Raw genomic sequence first — 20,185 nt, forward strand, 5'->3', positions numbered from 1 at the left:
TGCAGGTTGCAGCCGATTCTCACAGTCGCGTCGAACAGGAACTTGGGACACCCATTCAAATGCAGATGCAGCACCTCTGTGCTCTGTTGGGAGGAGAGACCATTCTCCATACCGGTCAAGCTCGCTGACCAGTTTGCCAGTTTAAATAAGGTCCAGTTGCCCAAGCCTCCAATTTTCAGAGGTTCAGCTTTGAAAATAAACTCGGGAGCAAATCCCAATTTCACAGTAAGCAAAGAATTCCAGGGAGGTTTGTTGGGGTTTTTTCTTTTTTTAAACCACCAAATACTCACTTAACTTTTCTCCAGACTCCCAATCCAAGAGAAACCTTAACACACGCATGGTTGCTTTGAAGAGAAAACAAACACCATATAGCACACAAGGCAGACGACGCACTGTTGTGTTGGAGGAACTTTCTCCCAAGATTTTCCAGCCAGTGCAGAGAAGGATAGACCTATGTTATGTTTTGAAAATAAGCCAGAAATCTTGCAGCATTCCTTCCACAAATTGTCATCTTGGAACAAGAGACGATTCGGGATACTGCATGAGTAGGAGTTATTAATTTAACTACATCAACCTGCACTCCCACTACAAGCAACCCAGTTATGAAAATCCCTCTTGAGCAGATTCAGGCAGAACCTTTTATGTTTGGTCTTCATTTTTTTCTTTTGAATTGAAGCAGCATCTCATGTCTGTAAAACCTACCACGAGCATGTATTTTTCTAAGATAAACTAAACAGAAGAACTGTTATTGCGACCATTGTTGCCCCGTTGCAATTGGCAGGAACCAGGCCACAAAAGCCTCATGCTATACCATTTGTAACAAGGTCCCTGGAGCCATTATTGTTTTATGAATCTTTTTAGCCAGCTAATTGTAGGAGCATATTCTACAGCTTGTAAAGCAAGAAATTGAGATTTTGCTGTTTTTCATGCTCTGTACTCATCCCTTTACAGCAACCCTATTACTGAAATAACAGATTGTCCAGCCCCCAGAAACAGCTTCAGCTGGTACCAAGACAGGACCCAATTCTTTGCACCTGCAGTGCCCTTAATACTTACCTGTGCTGGGTTCAGAGAAGTCGGTACATGATGCTAAACCCAGAATTACACTTTTGACACCCAACTTAGATGCAGCTAAGCACATTTTTTGCTCCTGGACAACTCCTTCCTCCCCCTTTTGGAATCATACATAAATAGGTATGATTACAGTATTATCAATACATTGATGAATTTTGCTTTAGCTATTGCTGTGTGGAAACAGCAGCTGGCTTCCTTTTCCCCGCTGTCCAGAAAGGTCCCTGCTTACAGAAATGTATACCATGGCATGAGTACGCTTCTGAAAAAAAAAAAAAAAAAAAAGGAATTACAAACTAGGACATGGATTATTCACGTCATTCGTGCTGGGAGAAACACACAGAGAAAGAAACCAGGCAAAGAGGCAACAACAGCAGTGCAGCACGCCTAAAACTTTAATCTTTGTTTTTAAAGAGTACAAAGTTGAAAGTGACACTTTCTTCTCCTTCCCACCTTCCCGTTATCTATCCCATCACTTCCTAAGTTCTCCTTAAAAGGAACTAGTTCTTTGTTGATTAGTTTGACTTCCCTTCAAGTGAGGCGCACCCGCTAATCTCCAAAAGTAGGCCCCAATTCAGTAAAACACTTGCACATGCACTTCACTTCAGGCCGCTCCCATTTATGGCAACATTTAAGTGTACATACTTGAATGCTGTTTTGAATAGGGATGTTTTTACTCAACCAAAGATGGGAGAGGGGGTTATACTCGTGTGGTCTTAACAGGGGAGGGAGGACATACAACATACATCATCTTGTTCCCAATTTAAAGGTAATTTTAGCAGCTGTCAGTGACTGACACATTGGTAAAATCTTAAACAGCAGCTTAACCACAGAAGTGTGCAGCAGTAAGGAATCCAATGACATTTTAAAAAGGGCAGCTCTGAAATCACTGCTGAATCCCAGTTAAAGCAGCTTCAAGAGGTCAGTCAGACCTCTAAGTTTAAACACCCTCTGCTCCTAATGCCATTAAGCAAACACGCTTCGTTAATTACAATTATATAAAGGGAGAGACTGACAATACAAAAAATAAAATATCTAGAATGGGAAAATCTACAGAGTTCAGAAAACAGGATTCTGGAAAATTAAAGTGTTTGTATTTTATTTTACATTGTACGCTTTCACTTTTTATCCCTTTGAAATATATTTAGTTTTAAATTAATAAAGATCATAAACTAATAAATTGATATGTTCTTTAAACAGACATCATAAAAATTGAGACGTTACACCACAGGACCCATCATTTAAATATCCCAATAATAGAACAGTTAAAGTGATGCTGCCTAATGTGAGGATAAAATGCCTAGATAAAACATGTCGTGGCTCTAAGGAAAAGTGTGGATTAGAGAATAAGAGTGAAGCAGGTGATGCTTTAGTCTGAATCTGAACTGTCTTGCTTGTTGGTATGGTACTGGCTGACTGCTTCTTCCAAAGGAGCCATTGTACCATCCGGCCGCACTCCCATTGGTTTGATAAGCTCATCTCTGTAAGAGATGTAAAAAAGTATATTAGCATACGCACACATATCGATTCACATGTGTATAATACAGTCACATACAGTACATGCTTTAGTACATAATGAGCCTTTAAAAGGAAGTTATTTCTGTTAAAGCCCTCTGTTTTGAAGAGAGAGGAACAAAAAACCTTCCAAAATAGGTGGGAGGGGAAGAGCAGGGCAGATAAAGACTTCATTCATGTAGGCCAAACCTACTTAGCCAATTAAAGACACCATGAAAAGTCAGTGCCTAATAGGCTCAAGACAAGGAGCAGGTTCACCGCTTTAGATACACAAACCAGCTTTTCTTCTAAGACTTCTCTGACAGCCATTTCTTCCTAAAATTCCACCTGCCATTCTGGCCAATATACGCCTGGGCAATTAAAACAGTGATTTGATACATATTCATCTTGTCGAAGGAAGTAACTCAGAACAGACTCTGCCTACACCACTAGCAGGGGTGTGTAAGTACTTGTTGATTCATTTAAAAAAAGCTGACTGATTCTAATGCTATTGCTTTTGTTTGTGGCAGTTTAATTACAGGATTGACAGCCATTTTAATCTCTCCAAAGCTCCAACGGCCTCTCAGCAGCTAATCCAATTATATCTACTCCACAAGCTACAGCCTCATCTAAGAGATGATTAATTATTGATTAAGCCAATCAAAAAGTATTAGCAAAGATTTATTTAATCCTTACTTTTTATCACCTCATTTATATGTGGATTATGGCAAAAGCTGTAAGGGCAAAGATAACATTTTGATTTTCTGCCAAAAAAAAAAAAAAAAGGAGAATACCTTTAAATATTCAGGAGTCACCTTAAATAAAGGAGCAGAGGCTTGATGTCAATTCACCCCTTGCTTGAAAGGCAGCCCTGTAAAACTGTCGATTTAACACACATATACCACCCTCCCAAGCCACAGACAATAAAACTCTATCACTCAGTGGGGAAGCAAAGGCATTTCACCAGTTCTCTGCCTGGTCTGCACTACTACCTCAGCTGAAAAAAAGGGACAAAAAGTGCCTGTACGCAGCTGGCAATCTAATCTTAACACAACCATAGGAACAGCAAGAAAGGCAACATCTGAATTATATGGCATGTGTACGCTAGATATTGTACAGTCAAGCAGCGGTTAAATTAAGTCCCCAAGTCTTTTTTGCACAGGAAAAGCAGAGTCCAAGAGAAATGCAGCTATTTGCGCAGATGTGGCAATCAGGTGCTATGGTGATAACCTCTCAAATCCCCCTGCCTGCAGCATTTCAAAGCATGAGAAACTGAACCTGGAGAAACTGCGGTGGTTTGGCTAACCAGGTCTGGGTGGGAAGCTGAGGGCCAGGGAAGGAGGTTTGGAATGACCATACTTGAAGAGCACAGGCCGGACTCTGCCTGTGTGTGCACGCGCGCATAAGAGTAGGATCTATCTTTAAATAGACTGGAGATAGCTTGCCATACTTGAGGACTGATGGCAAGTCCTCTTCCTTCAGGCAATACGATCTATAGGATGCAGATTCTGCCCAAATGAGAGCACTCTGAAGTTTTCAAGTATCTGCTGGAGATGTGTGCAAGAAGACATCAAAAGAATACTCAAAATCAGATTTGAAAGGGCTCAAAAAATGATGACTGCGGATCCAGTGTCCAAACAGGACCAGAACCCTCCCTGCCTGCTGGAGGGATCCCCCAAAGGCAAAGCTGGAGTGCTTCTGAGTTGCCTCTAATAGCAAAGACATTTTTCACAGAAAAAAACCCCTATACTTTTTAGCTTTTAAATTTTAAGCACCATAATACAAAACAAGTGTCCTTTGAAATCTGTAATCAGTCTTGCAACATTTCTTCAGTGCCACTTACTCAAGTTCAAGCCTCAGTATGATCTAATACACTTATTTTTGGAAAAGAACAACCTGAAGAGTAAGTCCTTGCTCATATTTTTTAAGTCCTAAAAGTAAAAACATAGCCAGAAAGAAGAAAATCACTTTTGCTTGCCCTCTAAGCTGAAGGGATCCTAGATTTTTGTTTTAAAAAACCACAACAGATAATCTTAGGTTGCAACATTTAGCATCGCAGCCAGAAGTCACAGAATCACAGCATTTACTAGGCATTTACAATTTATTATTAGTAATAAATTATAATGGCTAGTAAAGGATAAAGAAACAGTTCAAGAAAAAGGAAAGAGAAACACAGGAAAACCAGGTCCCAAGGTCCCCTTCTGAGGGAAATCTCCCTCTCCTCACATAAGGATACTTACAAGATAACTGTAAATATTGTCAAGAAGTCCTATCTCATCATTTGTCAATTACAGAGAAATAGCTCTTTCTCTGCAACTTCCCTTTCATGCTTCACTCTTACATCCTGCTACACACACTCCAGAACTTGGCAGAAACTTTTTCGCTCCCGGTGAGTCATGTGCAGAGACACTGAATAGCAGACGCAATAGACAAGTCACATCCATAGGTACAAATCTTGGTCTGTGGTTTTTGTGAGGGTCTTTTGGGGATACATGCACCAAGCTTTGCGTGGCAATGCAATGTAGAAGCCTGAATCACTGAAGTGCATTTGTACCTTCTTTTGTGATGTCCAAAAGCCTGTTTCTCAGCTCGCTGTACTCATTTCAAAGTGCACCATTATGACCTGTGCTGTATTGCATTTGAAGTTCGTTCCCAATGCATTTCCTCCTCTCTAGGCTTCAACCATGAGCTAGGCTCATCTCGCATTTCACAGAATAACAAGGATGTTTATCAATTACCTTTCTGTTCCTGCACGAGCTTCCTGCTTTGCAAGTCCTTGAATAGGATGAATGACGGTTGTTACAAGTTTGCTGTTCTTTCTCTGTATTAGGAAGCTGAAATCCATACATCCTTCCTCAGACAAATGCTACCCAGTAAAACTGAACTGTACGAAGACAGAAATACTCTAGGCCACCCAAAGAAGAGGTAGAAGGAGAAGCAGGGATCAGCCTATTTTTTTCCTAACCATAATCTAAGTCCTAAAATGGTGTAAAACCTGTGATCCTTTCACCGGTGAAGACATGACTGCAAGCTCTGAACACTACCCAACATTAATCATGTTTTTCAAAGAGGAAAAATACAGAGGAAGACAGATGAAAAGATCTGGGCTGCCTTCAGAAGTCTGGAACAACTATCTGCTAAGTAACAGAATTTTGGGTAGGACTGCAAGAGGCATCACTAAGCTAACTTCAGTACCGCACAAGAGCCCACAGAGCTGATCCTTACCTGATACGAATGGACTCAGCTCTGCCAGCCTCAGCAGTGTGCCCATTTAGCACTGGCTGCTTAGAGACCTCAACTGAGCTTCCACAACTTGGGCTAGCGGAGGATGTGCTTATTGTTTAAGGTGAGACACAAGGTGGCAAGGGAAGCACCAGAAACTGGCACGTATAGCCTCAGAAGACAATTCACTACCCAGAAACTGGGTATTTACGGTCCATCTATAGGGCAGAAGAGAGATCTCTTCAGCCCAGTAGCTGGCAGCGGGAATACTTCTGTATCCATGAAGATATATACAAGTATATGATGCGCATATTTATACGTATTTGAACATCCTTATGTGACCTCCCATATACTCAAATACACCTTCTTGCAACATTTATTTTTCTAATGCAAACAAAACATTCTATTCAAGTGTACTTAGAAACACACCATAATTAAGCAGTTGGTAAAACGCATTCTCTTCTTCCCCTTCCAGATCTCCCAAGAGTCCCTTCAAATGTATCTATAGAAGTTCTAGCTTCCTGTTTGCCATTTAGCTTGATAACGATTCAAAAAATCATTCCCTTGTTTGGAAGGGTAACTCTTTCTTGTCTGCTCTATGTGCTATAGGGCAGTATTGACACATAGAATTAATGACGGTGTCTGTAATGAAACAGCCATCATGTAAACACCAGTCTGCTCCTTTGATAAAATGGCATGTTAGGGACCTATTCACCTCCTTATAATTGAGTGCTACATAATAGTTCCGATCCTTTCATGTAACATTATTTTGTTCTATGATTAGAAAGAGGAGGAAAAAAAAAAATCTATGTAACATTGCCTTCTTCATTCATCCTATGATTAATTTTGTGTTTTTAATGAGTATGGTTGCTTATTTAGACAGGTTCTCTTACATACTCGTTTTGTTGACTTCTGTTCAATGTACAACAAAACCAAGCTGTGATAATTGGGAGACCATTTCATCAGCAAAAGGATTCTTGCTATTAATACAAGGTTGGCTTGGAAAAAGCATCCTGACATTTTAAATTAGTCAATTAATATACAATTCTACCTATCATTTATAATAGAAAAAATGTTAGCATTTTTTCCAGACATTTTAATTAACACAGAGTATTTCCAATAATCTATGATATAAACAGACTGAATATCACGCGACACTGCTTTAAGGTGGTGAACTTGATATTTTGCAAAAATGAGAGGCTGAGTTAAATCTTTTTTCAGATTTGGGGAGTGTTTCAAAGCTCAAGCATCACATCAGAGGATGCTGATTTACAGTCACCAAACAATTCTCAATGAATCAACAAGATAGTATTGACCCTTACTGCAGACAAAGCCCATAGAGTTACTTCAAAGCCAAGTTCAGGCATCCAGCAAACTACTTAAGTAACATCTACATCTCCCAAGAGCTGCAGTAATCAAGATTTTTCATCTTCATTTACACTTATATTTTTTTATATATATATATTTAATGAATTAAAAAAGTAATCTCATCCAGACAAATTTGAGCAAAATATTAATTTCTATAAAAGCTTTTGTAGAACCCAAGTCTATGTTAAAATATTGTGGCAGGGGAATGGGTTCACAAACAATATTCAGCTTTCCTCCATACATTTTGATAAAACAAAACTAGGTGATTCATTTTAATTTATCCTTGTCAATGGTCAATTACCTCATGAACAGGTCTAAACACCAACAACCTAACAGAATAGAAAAAGTTTGGAAGTTAAGACCCGAAACGACCAAAAGCATAGATCAGTTTTACATCATCTCAAAGCAGTTTCTTCAGTGCCAATGCTGAAAATAAAGAGAAAACTGGAGAGCAAAAATCCACTGGCATCTTATGGAACAAGGGAGAAAATGCCACTTTATTATTTATAGTTTCAATAAACCTGTACAAACAGTACAGTGTAAACAGTCAGCAGCCATTAATGAAGGCTATAACTTTTAATTGAAGTAGTACTGTTTTGCAAATTTGTTTTCCAAGTTCAATCCATCATCAGGTAACTTTTCAAAAACAGTACAGAGCCCGTCAAAGCCAAATCTAGAACACCTCACTGACAGACTGGCCAGATTATCCTCATCAGTCAGGAAGGAAAGCAAGTGTGTCAGTCCTTTAACTTTTTTTTCCTCCCCACACCTTTCTCCAGTAGAAGCATGCTCACTCTTTAAAGCTTAGCTTCCATTACTGGGACGAGCGTACTAACCAAACCAGTTTTGCTGTGCATCACACAAGTTGACTCTAAGCTCTTGTTCAAGTTATACAGATAAAATTACATAAACTCGTTCGAGATTAGAAGGAGCTGTTGGTTCTGTGTCCAAGTTCCTCCCCTCTTATAAGCAAAGCACTGCACCAAACTGGAACTGCTCAGTTCATGGTGTACATCCCCTCCTATGGCGGCGACAACACAGACCAGCAGAAGTAGGAAACCTGCCATCAGCCGTCTGCCTCATAGCAAGATTGAAAACCCAGAATCAACTGAAGACTCCTATAAAAGCAACCTCCAGTTTAAATTTGTAGGTTGCAAACCAAGGGAAAAAAAAGAACATTCCGCTGGTAGCTTTAAGTCTCTGAAAATCTCAAGCTGGAGGCAGAAATGTTGAACTCCAAAAACATGGAGGGACTCCCACTACTATCAGCATGTTACTAACTCTTTCTTCTTGTATACAAGACTGGCAGCTTCTCATTTTATTTAACATCTGCAAACCCCACAATTGCACTCAATTACATTCATTAAAAACATCCCACAGCCTCCCAAACCCAAGTCTTACTTTCTTTTTCCTTCCTGCCAGCATTTCCCCCATCTCAATTTTCAGTAAAACAAAAAGGGTGCGAGGAACAGCCAAGTGATTTTATTCACGTTATCACGGCACCTAAAGGGGTCACATCAACAACACTGTCCCACAGTAATCACTGTAGAAAAACCCAAACAAAAACGTTACGACAAAGAGAGTCCCAGTCCTGAAGAGTTTGCAGTCCAAGTACTACAGAAGAAACTGCAGGTGGATGTAACTGACACAGAAAGTGCAAGGTAACTTACTTCCAAAGTTATTCTATTCTATTCAATCCCCAGTAATGCTACTGGCCAAGAGGATAAGTAGTGACACAGGGCACCAGCTGCTTCACGACTGTCAGTTTGTAGCCGGCAACACAGCAGGTGTCTCCGATCCTCCAAACTGAAAAGGCTCTTATGCTACAGTAACGCCATTTGGACTTTTTGTGTAACTGCTACAGCAACTGACTCTTCTTCAGTCCTGGTTTATCTCCGGTCTCAATCTTCCTTTTAAAAAAGTTTTAGACCATTTGGTCATTTTATTGTGGTACCCCTAAGGCTCAGCATCCTAATTCTCTAGCTGACATAGCAATCATTCCATTTTACACAGCAGTTCAATTAAGATTACGTATGCATTGCATTTTCTTCTCTTTATTAAAAAGACAGTAACATACTACACTTGCTTTCCATGCAAATAATGTGAAAAAGTATCCAATTACTTCACTGACAGTCTCAGATCAGTTGTTCCAAGATCCTTCCCTGCTTTCGCTCCTGCTTATAATTCAGTCTTTGTCAGCTAATAAAATCCAGATTCTCCTGTATCTTTTGCTGTATTCCTAATCATTAACAGAGATGTAAAAATACTTGGTTTGCTGAATTTCTCTCAATATTTGAGAGAAATCTCATTATTTGACTATCTACAGACTCTCATAACACACAGACACATTTGTAGCTGCTGAATTTTCCCATGCTTGAAGAATGGTCCACTTAATATATTTACCTAAATTCCTACAGCTCACTTCAATAGTAAATTAGTATTACATTACGTGTTCCTCAAGAATGTAAAACTTCTCTTATGCAGAATAACTACAACCAATCACTCCAATATGGCTACAAGCATGGGGGAAGAAAAATCAGCAAATTCTAGGCATACTGAGTCAAAGAGGAAAAAAAGCTGTAGCTAACAGCACAGGTCTGTTCCCTGTTTGTATGTAAAAAGTTATAAAATAAAAATGAACTTTCTGTATTAATAATGTACACCTTTATGTCACATTAAGTACCATTTTCTTTCATGGCATTACCTGTCATTTAAAACAAATTATAAAGGCTCATTTGTAAATCAGTCCACACTTATTTTAACAAATCCACAATAATTCTTAATTGTAAATTCCCTTTTCATTGCTCCATTATATAATTTACTGCCTCTGGTGACAACTATTTTCACACTGTATTTGTTCTTCGTATAAGCAGCAGACATAAGTAGTTACCATGAGATGCTGCTCACTGACTTGGTGAAAGTGATTACATTTGCCTTGGGCTTGGATTGTGTCCCATACTTTAAAAGGAGAAATTCTTTTCATTATTATCAGTCTATCCATTTAGGAGGCAGGTCCCCTCACCACCAGATCTTCCTGATTCTGTCCAATCCTCTCCAGAAGAGCCTTCCCTCTGAAGTCCTGTTACATATCACTCTTTTCTTTGAGGTGCTAAACATTTTTCCCTGCAGTTAAAGTGGTCCTAATCCTGCAAAGAAGTTGATTATAGAACTATTTTGAAGCACTAGACCTTAGTAAAAAGCCAGGATATGAGCTGCCTCCCTCCAAAGCAGGTAGAATACAGTACCTGGAAAGTTTATCAAACATGTTGACAAGCTTCATAGCTTCATATTCTTTTTGTTCTTCTGTCATTTCATCCATCGGATTGGGCATTGGTTCTTCTAAGTGACCAGTGATAAGGTTAATGCTGGAAGTGGAAAAACAATACAGTTTACATTTCTATAGATATATGTAAATTGTCTATGTTCTTGACAGAAGGAAAGAGGAACACGCCTACAGAAACCGCCAAGACTAAAATTGTCTGAACTGCACATGAAAGTTTTTATGATAAATAGCCAACCTTCATATTTATACTTTTTTGTAGCATTTTCTTGTGAATTGTGGTATTATATTCTTGTTGATTCGCTGTATTAATTTCTGGTTAGCTACCCAGAAATACACAGTCCACTAGTACTTGTTATGTCATAACCCATACACAAGCAGTTTGAAAGCAGGGGCATAATGATGGTAATAATCACAATTTCATTAGTAATAATGACATAGATGGGGAACAGAACAACAGATACATGTTTGAAACTAATTCTGTACAGGCTTAATTTTAAAAATATAGACAGGTTCTAGTTACATTTTCTTATTCATGAAACATCGTTGAATTAGTTCACTGTTCCCCTCCCATGATGATTTTTGCTCAAACCAAATTAAGATTACTTTGAGAATTTACAATGCCAGTTTTATTTTCACTCTTAAAACAAGTGAACAGCAATACAGAAATGGTAACAAAAGCAGGGAAGTAGTTTTAAAGAACACTTTCAGGGCAAATTATCTTTTCAAGCAGTTTAATCACAATTAATTAACAGCGATACAGAAAATCAGATGCATAAATCACTGACAGTTGTCTTGAATGTTTCATTTAAGTGTCAGCTTTTAACTAAACAGACATTATAGTTTTACTTATATGCATATAACTGGATGTTAGGCTTTTGAAAGAAGAGCAGAGACAAAAGAGCAAAAAAAAAATAATCCTCAAGTGTAGAAATAAAAAGAAACCTCCTGATTTAGAGTTTGTTTCTTAGCGTAGAAGCAATATAATTCCTGTAACTTCTCATACATTTAATCCTGTCTTTCATTTGTGTTCCTTAGTAAGAATCTTTCAATAAGCCACACACCTTCTGTCATATACCTAATCATGCCCATGTAATTCAAGGAAAACAGAGTAAAGCAGAAAAATAACATGCTTCAGATGCCCACTATCAACAATTTCAGAACCTACTTAAAATGGCATCAAGTCATAGACGTAACATGACAAACTGAAACCTGTAACACTAAATCAATTGCAATTAATAAAAATCAGACAGAGCTTCTATATGATCATTGAATCCTTCAAACGAATATATTGGATTCCTGATGCATTACTTCTACAGAAGTTATTTTGCTCCTTCTGTATTTACTTATGTGACCTACTTGATTCTTTATGAAAATTTTAGTACCAGGCAATCTGACCAATTGAAACCAGACCTACTGGTTTGTTCCTTTTCTACAAAGTCCTGCTTAAAACCTTAAACCACATCTGACATCTTTATTTTCTCTGTTACAGAGACATATCCCACAAACAATAGTTACTAGTTTGGCAACTTCATGTGTCGTCTTGGAAAATCTGGGGCAAAAGCCATCCTTGATAAGTTTGTTACTATAATTTTTTTCTAAAATTTGCTCAAAAATCTCTTTTCACACTCGAATTTTAAATAGTTATTCAGACTGAAGTTAAATCATTCTCATAGTGATTTTTTTTTTTCCCCCTGGAGCCATCTAACTATACATTAGACCATGAAGTCAACAGGAGACAGTAGTTAATATAAGGATGTATAATTCCAAAACTGGCCTCTCTGGAAAAGATGAAACAAAAAAATTATGTCAAAACATCTAAATTGCAACACAATATGCAGAATTGAAACCAATACTATACTTTGGCTTTGCAGATTTGTATTCTTCTGTATCGGTATCTTCATCATCTGAGTACCAATGATCTCCTCTTCCTCCTGCTAACAGGCCCCTTGCTGCCAGCAATCCTGCTGCATTACCATAGCCTGTGTATTTTAACAAGCTGTCGACTGCAAAGAGCAATACAAAAAATTATTCAGCTATAATCACCTACAAAACAAAAAAAAAGCATAGCATTACAAGAATCGAGAGTTACAGCAAGAGGCGAATATACCAATTACAGCAAGACCTTATATAAGGAGGGAGAAGAAAAAGTAATGCGTACCTCTCTCTTTACAAAGAACAAAAAGAAATTCTGCTGCAATTTGCTTTACTCCAAGATCAACATGTGTCATAAGGCGCACAAGCTTGTTTCTCACTGTTGTGCCAACTTCTGGACGATTTGATACATCTCTTAATGGAGGCAATACCTAGCAGCACGATAAAGAAAAAAACACCATAGAATGCACAGCAATAGCTATCCAGTCCTTGCAGAAACACACATAGTCAACAGAACAAGAAAGAAAAGTGCTCAGTCCCAAGTGTAGACTTAAAAAAAAAAACCAAAACCAAACTATTAGGAGTGTAAAAGCACAAATGCTTGTCCCAAAATAGTTGGCTAACAGGAGGCAGTAACCTCATATTCTTTGTTTCTTCTGTTTTGCTCAACTATCTGGCAAAAGCATTAAAAATACCAGCTTAAGGAAACCTACAATATTAACATGATGTGTAATTTATACAGAACAATGAATATACTTATAGTGAAAAAGCAGGAAAATAAGTCACAACACAAGTTCTACTACCATGAATTTCAAAAATTAGCTCTATGTATATGGAGGAAATGCGTACTTCTCCCAGAAAACACTTTTTTAAAAGCTGAAGCTAAGTTTCAAAAAGATTTTGGAGAAAATGCTATTTAACATTTCCTCAAACACACTATTTTTACATTAAATGTCATTAATATTGTTAACTTCAACCCTCAAGAAAGGCAGGAGGTGCCTGAAATATGGCTGGTTTGCAACCTAACTTCTACCTCCTTGTGCATATGCACTCAAGACCTACATTAATTTTTCCACATTCACAGGATATGATATGATATGATATGATCTGCAAACAAATCTGGGCCATAACATGAAATATTTAATGGTCTGAAAACTCCTGTAAGAATTATGGATCTTCAGTGTTTTACTAGGGAATGAAGCCCAAGATGTCACCAAGTGTTATAAGAAATTACAGGTCCTTTGTCTTCTAGGTGTCTAATGTAAAAGTTTCATGTTCTGTGCAAAATTGCTACTGAAATCGGACTCACTAGGAACCAATACTTAAACAAATGAAAAAACTTAAACAAATGAATGCTAAAGTATTGACTACTTAGAAAAGAACAGACCTTGTCTCTTTCAAACTAAGTACTCAAACAATTAGCAAAAGCATTTTACTTTGTCCCTGCTTACTTTCCCCAATGGGAATAGTACCATGATTGCCATTTCACAGAGTGCTGTAAGAATGAATTAACGTTTTTAGAATACTCAAATACTAATACAGTGATGAGTGCCATAGGACAGTCCATGAGGAAATTAATCATTCTGTCTTCAGATCAGAATTTGAATAGTGCACAATAAATAAAGCCTAAGGCCAACACTTAACAATGAGGGTAATTCAAAATATCAAACATCCGGTCATGCAGTTAGCAGCATCCATCCATTCTGTGCACTATATGAGGCAGTGGTCCTGTGGTAAGAGACAGCATGCAATTATATCTTGACATCTAGATGCCGAGATGTCGTAAAAACATGCAGACAACTTTATTTTCTAACTTCTGAACATTTGGCTCTGCAACGTTGTTTTTTTTTTTTAACTTAACAGATTAGAAGAGTATCCTAAGAAAGAACCACTGTGAACAAAAACAATAAACACCAAGAACAAGTTTCTTAAACTCCTCAAAAACTCTTTCCTGGTATAGATGAAAGAGGTAGAAAAAAAATATGCAAAATATGCTCTTTTCCATTATAAACTCCATTTATGAATTCAGGTACAGCTTTGATCTGGGAGCAGCACCTACAGTGCAACCTGAAAATCACTGCAGCTTACGAAAAAGAACATTTCTCAGCTGGTTTCAGCCGTCTCTCCTTTGCTCATCTTTTAACTTTTCTCCACTCGACTACAGAAAAAGCAGCAGAACAAAAACCACCACACCCCACCACCAAGCTGTAGACATCCTTTAGATCTTTAACCATGGCATGGAAATCTTTTTTCCTGTAAAAACAGCCTGTACTGTATTAAACAGCTCTTTTAAGAGACCAAGTGATGAAGTGTGCCTCTGTTCAGGGACAGAGTTTTGCTCCGACAGAACAGCTGATACGCACTGGTACACAAGTTTCAGTTCCAATGACTCCTGCCTGCTGAGGTCAAACTAAAGCTCAAGCAGAACCCGTGAAAACACCTGTAGCCTCACTGGCTACCACACAGCTTTGCAAAGTTTTAACAACTGCACTGAAATTTTTTTTTTTTTTTTATATGCTGGATGTAAAGGGACAGACCTCACCAAGTTCTTTGCCCCTATGTCACATGATCCGTGGTGACCCACATTAACACAGTGTTACAATACCCCTAATGTTATTATTTAACAGCTCTACAAAATGCATTGTGGAACTTAGGCCATAATATCTATTGGTTTACATGACTGAAAAATTATTTCCACAGCTGACAGTTGTCAGAGACCTAACAGGAGAAAATACTACAGAGAAATTTGTGGGTAATTTAATATGAAACCATTCATACTTTCAAAGTATCAGTGACTTGCACTGATGTACAAACTTCAAAAAGTTTGTCATTAGCTTCATATTCAAATTTTGATGAGTATTTTACTTACCTGAGCTTTGATAAACTTCCTGATATTCCTATGAGTTCGGCAGCATTCAGTTAATAAACTGAGAACTGGAGTCAGACCTTCTCTATAGCTGCTTCCCTAAAATAAAACCAAAATACAAATTAAAATTTGCTCTTAAAAATGTTTTCTTTTCAAATCCTACGAACCCTTCAAAGAAGTCCAATATGACAGCCAAAACATGAACTTTACATAGATATAAACAAAAAGCCAAATGTTCATCCTCTCACACCCACAAGCAAGTATGCTTCAGATATTCACAGGAATTGGTTCTCAATTTTTACATGCCTCACATCTAGAAGCAAGGACATCCATATTTGTGCTAGATACGGTCTGAAAGGTTTGTAAGAAGCTTTATATATCTGCGCTTTTCCTTTAATGAAAGAGGCCCTTTTTGTGAAGCATCTTTGCAGCCCATACCTTGTCTATTCTCTTCTCCATGAAATCCAGTAAAATTTGAATTGCTCCCATATTCATACCATTGTATTTTATATCTGACTCCTCTTGGGATGATGGACTAATAAGAACATCCAAGCAAGAAACGGGAACATTGCTTAAGAGGTTGATTGCATTGCTGAAACAGATTTTAAAAATTCATTATTCATTTGGAAGAAAGAATTAAAACCAGAGTAGAACTCACCATAAACTGTTTGTACAACTGCAACCAAAAAGAGGCCCTGCAACTCAAACAATGCTCTATTTTCTACTCTCTGGGTTTTAAAGAAGGTGGTATACATTATCGCCTGAGTGCTGGCTCTTGGAACAAATCAGGAAAAAGACAGACAAAAGCTCCAAAAGCGGTACCGCAGCAGTGCATTATTACTTCCATTCCTCACAGTATCCTACCCCATAGATAAGGCACAGCTTCCAGCGCTGTGTTACAGCAGCTGATCTTGCAGGACAGCAGGGGGAACTCTCACATTGATTTGCAGTGGTCAGAGGTTTTTTCCCTCCTTGAAACTTCAAGCATTTTACAACACATCAATATTACCACCATTGATGTGACAAAGTACACCATAGAAAACATCTCCTCCTCCTGTAACAGTGGGGCACGGTGGCAATTTCTCAGGTCCCCTGAAATATTTCCACTTCTACTTAGCTTGTAGTATATAGGAAATACGGAAGGCTTTTAACACATCAGGAAAAAAAAAAGAAAGAAAAAAGATTGAGGTTTATTTACCAAGCACTACCTTTCAGGAACTGGCAGTCTTTGCATTCTACAAAGCACAGAGAGGAGTGCTTCCCAAATATCCATTAAGTGATTTAAATTAGACCACAGGGTCCCTCCCTCCTCTTTAATGGAGTAAGATGGAACTTACTTTGCAAGGGTCTCTTGTATGGTACACATCCCTTGAGTTTGCTATCTATCCTGTTCTCATTATACAGACTTGCGTTTGTACTCTTCCTGAATATGGGGCTAAGTTACACAGATGCTGCAAAAATTAGAATTCTGTCATTATTTACTTGCTGATGCTCAACTGAACTTATAAATGGATATATTTAGAAATATTACAGAACTATTTAGGCCTACATATACAGACCTCAAAGCTATCAATGAAATGAAGAGCACCGATGTTTTAAGGATTGGCAAAGCATTCCAAGAATAGAGAAAACTTTTCAAACAAACAACTTCATTTAACACTTTTAGTAAAATTTACTTAGAAGCTGCCCTCAGTTTTTATGTTATTAATACAATTCTAACAAAGGTTTAGTACAACAGAAAGCAAATCATGGCAATCAAACGTAATAGGATTTCTAACCAATGTGCCGCGTTTGGTCTGATCAGACTGGGTGGCTGTTCCACATTGTGTCATCTCCCTTTTGCTCTTTTAGCAACTGAAATTCAGACAACTTCTACTTTTTGGAAAGCTTGTTCTCTTTTGTTTGTTTCCAATTCCTGTTTAAGATACATCTTTGATATCATGGAAGTTACTGCCCTCCAATAATTCAGGAACAGTCAGAAACAAAACAGACTGAAATTCAACAAATATTTGGTGGCTTCGGGCCTTTCATCCAAAGTTCTCTTTTTACCAGTTTCTTATTAAACAACCAAGTTCCCAAACACCTACAAAATTAATTTTCTGGATCACTGTGTCTGAGCTATTCTTTTCAATAAGTGAAGCCCGGCTTTCTGATCTTTGTCACTCCACTGACAGTTTTATTTGTGGTAGAGGAGTGTATGAAATTCTCCAGCTACCAGGAAGTCAGTGACTATGCACAGATCTGCACAATAGTGTTTGCATTCCTACTCCAGGGGGTAGAAATACTGCGTATATTACTCTCCCCTTTTCGGCTTCCTAGAGATCATTAATCACTGGGACATGACATCCACCCACTCATGCTCCCAGCCCCCTCCTGATATGCAAATTCAGAAGCAAAGGCCTATTTAGAGCTGCTGAATGCCTTGATTAAAACCTTGTTAGTCGGCAAAAATGGCACTCACACTAATATGTGGTGCTTTAAGCTGTTCATATTCAAATGTTAAGTAATGACAACCACAATAATGACAACAATACCAGGTACTAAATTAGTTAAGATTTTTTTTATAGGTAACTTCTGCTTATTTATTAGAAATAGAGTCACACCGACAATCAATACATCACAGCTCAGGGCATGTATCCAAGACCTGATGCTCACATAAAATAAACATCCAGAGCACACGCATTCATACCATGTGCTTTAACAGGCTGCCCAAACCCTTCATTTAAGCATCTTACGTTCTGCAGATTTACAAACTTGGAGAAGTGCAAGTGATCAGCAATTCTAAGAAATATACTTATGTCTCCCTGATGCTTCATAAAGTTTATTCTGCATTCAACACTGCTTACACTTTATTCCATTTTTAACATTATTTTCATAATTGCCTTACTGATAGGCTCCAGGTGGAAAGCAGAGGGAGAAGTTGCACTCTGCTCTCCAACTCACACCTCATCTCTAGCAATAAAGATTGCACAGTCAAAGTCCAGCATACTGAACAGCCCAAACGACAGCACAGCCTCATTTTTTTTAGCAGTGCTGTATTAGCTATAGTCTGCTAACACAAGTTTACTTATTCATTATTGAAGCCTTTATCAGGGCATGAGAGTTTTGCTTGACCAAATACATCAGGGGACTGAAGTGGGGCCCTCTGATCCAAGCCCCTGATCCCTCTGAGGATTTGCAGGGGCATTACTTCTGACTATACCTTTTCTATTCCAGGGCTACCTTGCGATGAGTAGTCTTGGTGGAAAAGTATATTATATTATTCAGCTTTTATTGCACCCTGTAGCATTCAAAAGACAAAACTCAAGTTCTGCAAACAGGCTGAAATATTTGAATCACAAAAGTCAAAACCCGGGCAGTGCTTTTCTAGCATGTTAAAAAAACATCAAGTATGACATAAATTAAGATCGAATACTACATGCAGCAATACTATACTTGTATTCTTCTATGAACTCGAGCTAAACAAACTGGCTACAGTTAGCTAACAGAAGGAGAAAGTTGTTTTCCCAGCATAACAGAAAGACTGATGCAGTGCTATACTGAGCCTGATGGAGAAGGGGAAACAACTGAAGTGACACAAGGCAGTGATAACCATCCTGATTTCTTTTCTGCTTCTCCCTTCAGAATTATGGAGAATCCTTGCCTGACTTGGTGTCTCCATAAGGTCCATGTGGGCAGCATCTCTATACAGAATATCCCTTCTGATTGAAAAAGAGCAAGGAAGAAATCACACTCATACTACATATTCTCCACAGCTGCCTACTTCTGTATGTAAAACCCTTTTTGGATCTCATCTGCAAGTGCTTGCAAAAGCTAAAACCAAAAGGACCTGAATAACATGCATCCTTTTGCAATAGCACAAGATAATTAAATTTTACAGGGTAATATATTTTACAGGGTGATTAGACTAGTCAGATTCCTGGACAAGGAAACAGAACATGTTTTCACGGGAAGAGCATCAGCTGTATAATAATTCACCAGAATATCAGGCAGTCTTGCTGACTATGTACAAGCTTAAATGCTAAAGGCCGATCTCTGTCTTCTTGTAGTTGTTGAATTTATCCAAATCTGTTCAATTTTCCTAGCAGTGGGGAACTTATTCCCACTGGTCCATCCCTTAAAGGAGGATGAGAAGGCAAAACACTCACCATAAGCAGCAGCAAAGAGAAAACATTGACTGCCTTTTAGGACACGCTCAGCGCTAACTTTAGTCATGGCAACTACTGCAGTAGTATCCTAAATTATTCTGAACTAGTCTGCACCAACTGAGAAGAGCTCTGATGTAGGATTTTAGTGTTCACCTACTAAGACTGTTGATCTCTAAGAGCTTTCCAAGATTTTAATCAAGTTCATTTAACACTTTCAAGACTGCTGGGTGTGAAAAGCTATATCCTTCTTCCTGGAGACTGCAGTTCAGAAGATCATCTTCAAAAGATCCTACACTTAGATATACGGACATCTCTGAAGAAGAAAATAGCAATAACTTCATTGCCAAGAGATAACAGGGCATAGTGTTTGAAGCTACCGTACTGTCGGGCCCTGTGAACAGCCGACCTACTTGGATAAAAATAAGGATGTCATGGAAAAAAACCCCAAACAACTAGTAACACTGAACAGAGAACCACCACCTCACTAAAAATACTCTGAATTTTGATTGAATTATTGGCTGCAAATACATAACAAACAGTTGGTGCAGGACTGAGGAAAAAACCCCAAGCAATGCACCTAAAACTGCAAGATGATTCATGCAACTTTGGCGGGGGGGAATTATTACCAGGGAACTGATATTTGTACTTTTAATAAAGCAGCCTAGAAGTATTGGAGATAAAATATCAACTTGTTACTTCCACCTCAATCCATGATTATTGCAAAAGTTACATTAAAAAAAAAAAATCTTAAAATGCAGTTTTTTCATCAGCTTCTGTGCAAAACAAGAGAAGTTGCATTCCACTTCAAACCACACTGCCCCTAGAACTTCGACATGCATTTCCATCCTCAGTTACACACAC

The 20,185-nt window shown here is 38.2% G+C and overlaps 1 protein-coding gene across 3 annotated transcripts in view; it reads right to left on the bottom strand.

Moving 5' to 3' along the window:
• Positions 1-1,448: 1,448 nt before the first annotated feature.
• Positions 1,449-20,185, bottom strand: part of RIC8B (RIC8 guanine nucleotide exchange factor B) — a 37,706-nt gene continuing 18,969 nt past the window's right edge. For 2 of the 3 annotated variants that reach the window (XM_054834380.1, XM_054834398.1), the window contains 6 exons: positions 15,615-15,768; positions 15,180-15,275; positions 12,597-12,741; positions 12,297-12,441; positions 10,401-10,520; positions 1,449-2,552 (listed from right to left, as the gene is read on the bottom strand). In XM_054834380.1, the coding sequence (XP_054690355.1) occupies positions 2,441-2,552; positions 10,401-10,520; positions 12,297-12,441; positions 12,597-12,741; positions 15,180-15,275; positions 15,615-15,768 (772 nt within the window). In that variant the 3' untranslated portion in view covers positions 1,449-2,440. Of the gene's footprint in view, positions 2,553-8,571; positions 10,302-10,400; positions 10,521-12,296; positions 12,442-12,596; positions 12,742-15,179; positions 15,276-15,614; positions 15,769-20,185 lie in introns of those variants that run through there. The other variant, XM_054834388.1, reaches the window with a different exon arrangement.

This window comes from Grus americana, chromosome 1, assembly GCF_028858705.1.
Source record: "Grus americana isolate bGruAme1 chromosome 1, bGruAme1.mat, whole genome shotgun sequence".
In the NCBI taxonomy this organism is placed as follows: Eukaryota; Metazoa; Chordata; class Aves; order Gruiformes; family Gruidae; genus Grus; species Grus americana.